At 42.1% G+C, this 5,675-nt stretch overlaps 1 protein-coding gene across 2 annotated transcripts in view; it reads left to right on the top strand.

The window, feature by feature from the left end:
- The window catches only part of KIAA1328 (KIAA1328 ortholog), a 238,998-nt gene that overhangs the window by 2,916 nt on the left and 230,407 nt on the right, over positions 1-5,675 (top strand). For both annotated transcript variants that reach the window (XM_019518094.1, XM_019518095.1), the window contains exon 3: positions 1,043-1,173. In XM_019518094.1, coding sequence (XP_019373639.1) covers positions 1,043-1,173 — 131 coding nt within the window. The remainder of the gene's footprint in view (positions 1-1,042; positions 1,174-5,675) is intronic.

Raw genomic sequence — 5,675 nt, forward strand, 5'->3', positions numbered from 1 at the left:
TTTGGCTTTTAACCCCCCCCCCCCCCCTTCACGCAGTTAGGTTAAAAACAAAACTTGCAGGCCATAGTGACAGGGCTTCACAGCCTGTCTGTATTTACTCTGGAATTGTTGCTCCTGTACAATGGAAAGTACCAGCAGCTCTGGGAACTTTTGGTGGCGTGGATGGAGATGAAAGGCTTATAAAAGTGTCTTCACATGAATTGCTGATTCTGTTGGAAAATTTGTAGATGTACTTGCTTTACAAACTTAGGTTTAAGTGAAAAATAGGAAAGCAAGCTTGCATTTCTAAACATTAATAGCATAATTCCGGAGTCTGTAAAGAGTGGAGCTTACCATATTACCATAAAATCAGGTTTAGCCTTGCCTCATGATGGCCTGGTTTCTTATGGTTTTGACACACCATTGTAAGGTCCCAAAAGTCTTGGAGTTGCTAGTGGTAGCACCATCACTGGACTGGAAATAATACTAACAGTAGAATCCTTTTGCTGAATACTTGCTGTATTAAACACAACAGTGGTTGTAACATGGGGAGCAATTAATCTTGGGCCCCAACATGCAGCGGTAGATGGTCTATATAAAGGTAAAACTTTGAAGTGAATCATATTAGTGCTGTAGGGGCTCTATTCATGGTGCTTAATTAACTCTTGTTTTGAGGATATCGCAGGAGTAGCTTTGGTTTATGCTTTTCTTTTTAAGCGAACATGATTTTTGCATTGAACCTCAGTCGTAGGACAGCGGGCGTGTTCCAGGTTTGCTGTCTTTTATGATTTGTTTGCAGAATCCCATGGATGTTCATGTGGTTGGCTATAGCCAATGCATTCTGCCTTTTTTCATGACAGCATTCAAACAAATATTTTGTATGCGGAGGGAGGGGAGAGGCTTTGTAAGGCACTCCCCTGAGATGATGTTATATTCTGAAGAATTTTCGTTAGTTCAAGCAAGAATTAATTTGATGGCCTGTGTTTTATGTAGGATGCAAAGCATTACAACAGTTCCTTTTTGCCCTTATAACCTATGAATCTTTTTTGTCTTCAATCTATAGGAATTTCTGCAGAAGGAAATTTAAGAACAAGACACATATTAAGGGCTCAAAAAGCTGAAGCAAAGCTGAAGGTTCCTGCAGCTGCTACTACTGCTACCATGGATCCCATTAGAGAACCGACAGGACAGCAGGTCAGCAGGCATTAATGCTGCTAATTTTGAAGAGTTCAGATAATCATAAAATAGGTGTAAAGCATTAGCTTGCAAACATTTTAGAGTACCATGTCATTGTTGCTTTTTATTACCTTTACATAATTGCAAGCATGGATGATGGTTTAGAGGAAAAAATAGATGCAAGTTCTTCTGAAGGGGTGTCTACCATCTAAAGGCCATAGAGGCTAAACAAGCACAAACAGTGTGCTGCTGTGGCTGTTAAATATTGTATTTCCATGCAGAGAAGTATTGGCTTGGCCCTTACTGTCCATTAACACAATAGAAGTAAATTTGAAAATGCATTGACCCATCCCTTTTCTGCACCCATCAGTTATTTGGGGAGGTTGAAGTTCAACACAGAGAAATGTAAAGTCCTGCATGTAGAATCGAACAATCCCATGCACTGATATAGGCTCGGGACTGACTGGCTAAGTAGAAGCTCTGCAGAAAAGGGCCTGAGGGTGACGGGGGACAAGAAGCTGAATAGGAGCCAGCAGTGTGCCCTTGTTGCTAAGAAGGCTAATGGCATCCTAGGCTGCTTTAGTAGAAGTGCTGCCAGCAGATTGAGGGATTATTCCTCTCCGTTCAGAACCGGTGAGATGACATCTAGAGTCCTGTGTTGAGTTTTAGACCCTGCACTACAGAAAGGATGTGGAGAAGCTGGAGGGAGTCCAGTGGAGGGCAACAAAAACGGTTAGAGGGCTGGGGCACATGACTTCTGGGGAGAGACTGAGGAGGGTTTACTAGCAGCCTTCAACTCCCTGCAGGGTTGTTCCAAAGAGGATGGAGATGGACTGTTCTCAGTGGGGGCAGATGACAGGACAAGGAGCACTGGGCTTAAGCTGCAGCAAGGGAAGTTTAGGTTAGATATTAGGAAAAACTTTCTCACCAGGAGGTTAGTAAAGCACTGGAACAGGATAACCAGAGGGGTTGTGGAATCTCCTTTCTTGGAGGTCTTTAAGGCCCAGCTAGACAAAGCCGTGGCTGGGATGATGTAGTTGGGGCTGATCCTGCTTTGAGGAGGGGTTGAACTAGATGTGACCTTCTGAGGTCCCTTCGCACCCTAAATTTCTGTGACTCTGCATTCATCTGTGAAACATGATTTGGCTGGTCTGTTGGCATGAACCAGTAGTGTCTTACTTTACTCTTCCTGTGTCAGTCACCTTGGGCATCACTTCCATTCCCCTTGTCATGCTGAATCAGGATCTAGGTGCTATTTTTTGCACACTGCACCCAGATATCCAGATTGCATCTAAATCTTGCTGCTTCTTTCTGCATGATACCTTTAAACCCAGCATGTCCTGTACAGTCAGGCATCTGAAACTTTTCTTCCGGCTGATTTACTACATTATCATTCTCTACCACCTTCTCTGTAAATGCCATCCTGCTCCGCCTATATTCTTTTAAAATGTGATTGCAGGCCTTGTTTTGCTGGCTTGTTTTCTTAACCATCTCTCCAGTGGTGGCTTCTCCTCCATCAGATCATGTACTAACTGCTTATTTTTATTTTTAAGGCTCTTTTTGAGTCTGCCTCACCTAATCTGTCATTATTTATTTATTCAGGTGATTTATATGTTTACAGCAAGAGAAACAGAGCAACTTAAAAGGACAACTACTATAAATAAAGGAAAAATAACAAGTAAAACAAAATAAGACAGAGACTTCTTGGGCTTATTTTTGTTTCTGATTGGCTGCCCAAATGGAAAGGAGTTGCGGGGAGTTCCAGAGGTAATGTCACTGCTCATGCTGTTGAAGTGTTGACATACACTTCCACTCTGCCAGTGCCAGTCCTGATTGCCCAGTTGTCAAATTCCTTGAAAAAAACATAGGCAGGCAAGGTTCTTTGGGTAAATCTGATCTTTTATTAGACCAACTTAAATAGTTGGAAAACAATTATTAAGCAAGCTTGTGGGTTCAAAAACCCTTCCAACCTGTCAGTCCTGATTCTCAAAGGAAACTTACAAAACACTTCCCAGAGACAGCCTATGAACTCCACTTCATCAACCTCCTGAATACTAAAAATCATGGACTAAATATAGACATTGGATTTATGACACATTATAACCTGCCTGACATATGACTCCCCAGGTATCTCTCCACTATTTGTTGCCCCCACCCCGCCTGTCCCGCCAGCCTGTCTCTCACCCATTGACTCCTCAGTCTACATTTTCACTGACTACCTGTCTTGTATGCATACCAGCCCAGCCCCTGGCTTCTTTACTTTTCATTCTATCCAGGAAGAACACACACCAACTGCAGAAATTTCCTTAGCCTGACAAAGGGTTTTTGAATCCAAAAGCTTGCTTAATAATTGTTTTCCAACTATTTAAGTTGGTTTAATAAAAGATATCAGATTCACCCAAAGAACCTTGTCTGCCTATGTCCTTAGTCCAACACAGCTACAACCTGTACCCTTGAAAAAACAGCGTTTTGTACCATGCTGTTTCTTACACGTAGATGTAGCTCCACTTAAGTGCTTACAACCTGCCTCATTGTCCTTGAGATTCCTTAAAGCTCTCCTCTGCTGTCTTGCTTATTGAACACTTGAGAGTGGTTATGTAAGATGCTGTGCTCTGACCATTGCTACTTATCTTGTTTATAATGGTCTCACTGATACCTTGCGCTTCTCCATTTGTTTGCCTGTACCCATCTGCTGTTCTTCATCTTGTGACTAGACTGAACCCTTTTGGGCAGAGGCAGTTTTTTTGTTGCGTTTAGGCAGTGCCTAATGCTGAAGTCTTGATCCATGATTAAATTCCTTCTAGTTACCGTGTAACAAATAATGATCAAGTGGATCAAAGTTTGATTGATTTATTTATATATATGTGCTGCCCTTCTCAACAAAGGCTCAGAGTGGCTTACAGCAAGAGATGAAAACAACCTGTAAAAGCAAATGGAATAGGATCTGGAAAGAAGAGTTCTTTAAAAAGTAGTTTGGCTACCTAAATGCCTACCCAAATAGGAAGGTTTTGTAGTATTTCTGGAAGATATCCAGGCAGGGGCTTGGACAGGCCTCAAGGCAGAGAGAGTTTCAGATCTGAGGAGCAAGTACTGAGAATCACTTCCCACATACTTTTGGCAAGCAAAGTTGGCTTTTTACCTTGGTTATTTATGGTGCTGTCCCATTGCAAAATGTTCATGGTAACTTAGCAGCTCCGGCTTACCTTTATGAAGATAGAAATAAAAATAAGATGTATTAATTGCCACAGGTGAGTAGGGTTACCTAGTCCTAGTTGCAGCCGTCTGTCACAGGTGGTAAGAATGTATCATGAAGGCAGACCTGATCTCTTCATTTTGATGTGTTTCATAGTTATAAATGGATCCTGGTTTTCGCTGATTAAAAAAATCCCCACTTTTCAGTTTAAAAAAAAAAAAGTAACCCCAAATCCACATTTTTCTGTGAGTTAAATGAAACACCACTGATATATGCATATATATGTATTTAGTGGTGTTTTATTTTAATCATGGAAAAATGTGGATTTGGGGTTGCTTTTTTTAACTGAAAATTGGGGATTTTTTTTTAAATCAGAGAAACCCAGGATCCCTGGTTAATAAACCATTCTGCAATTATCAGGGTCAGTGACCCCTCCTTTTTTATAAAGAAAGTGGCCTATGTTCCTCTCTGACTCGAATCCTTCCAATCAGAGTTGATCTGATCTTTCATCATTCACATGAATGATCAGAGGACTATATAGAAGTCACGTGGTAGTCTTTTTGCTTGAGACTGAAAATAAAGGTCCTGTCAGGTTTGAGTAGACCCAGCGTAGAGACCTTGGGTAAAATGTATCCTATGAGACCCTTCCTTCAACACTGCTTGTGGCAGCAGGAAATGCAGAAGTCAGAAATGAGGCTGACAGAGGAGAGTGTGATGATGCTTGCAGCACTTGCTCAGTACAGTTGCTTATGGGCCAGTGAATACTGAAGATTGCTGGTTTGGACATCAGAAATCCCATGGCACTTTTTATAAATCAGGTATTTTATCCCCAGTGGCCTTGGCCTAAATTGTTGTCCCTCCCTGCCAGATTGAGGTTGCCTAACAATATCCATGTCAACAGATGAGTGTGCATGCATGCTTTGTGGATGAAAGTTTCAAAAATGCAAATTACTGGGTGAGGACTGTGCTCTTCCCTGACTGGTTGCAACTGGGTGGATGAGTGTGAATCTGGTCAGAAGGTAGCTTATACAATCTCATTTGTGCAGCGAGATAATGGTATCATCAAGCCCCATTCTAAGGAGTACTCTGCATGGGGAGGTGAACACATAGTATAACTTGGAGGCCATCCCCTCCCTTGCATCACTTGCCCATACCTCCAGTGTCATGAATATGCAAGGACCAGCTTTTCATGTTTTTTCTTTTTGTTATGAACCTGCTGGTGTCTCGGAGCACAGTATAGCTTAACCTGAGTTTGGGGGCTGCCTTGGGGGGGGGGGGGGGGGGTTTTAATTCCCCCTTTAAAAAATTTTTTGGGGCCAAGGGCCCC

This window comes from Gavialis gangeticus, unplaced genomic scaffold, assembly GCF_001723915.1.
Source record: "Gavialis gangeticus isolate Ggan-Ray unplaced genomic scaffold, GavGan_comp1, whole genome shotgun sequence".
Classification (NCBI taxonomy): domain Eukaryota; kingdom Metazoa; phylum Chordata; order Crocodylia; family Gavialidae; genus Gavialis; species Gavialis gangeticus.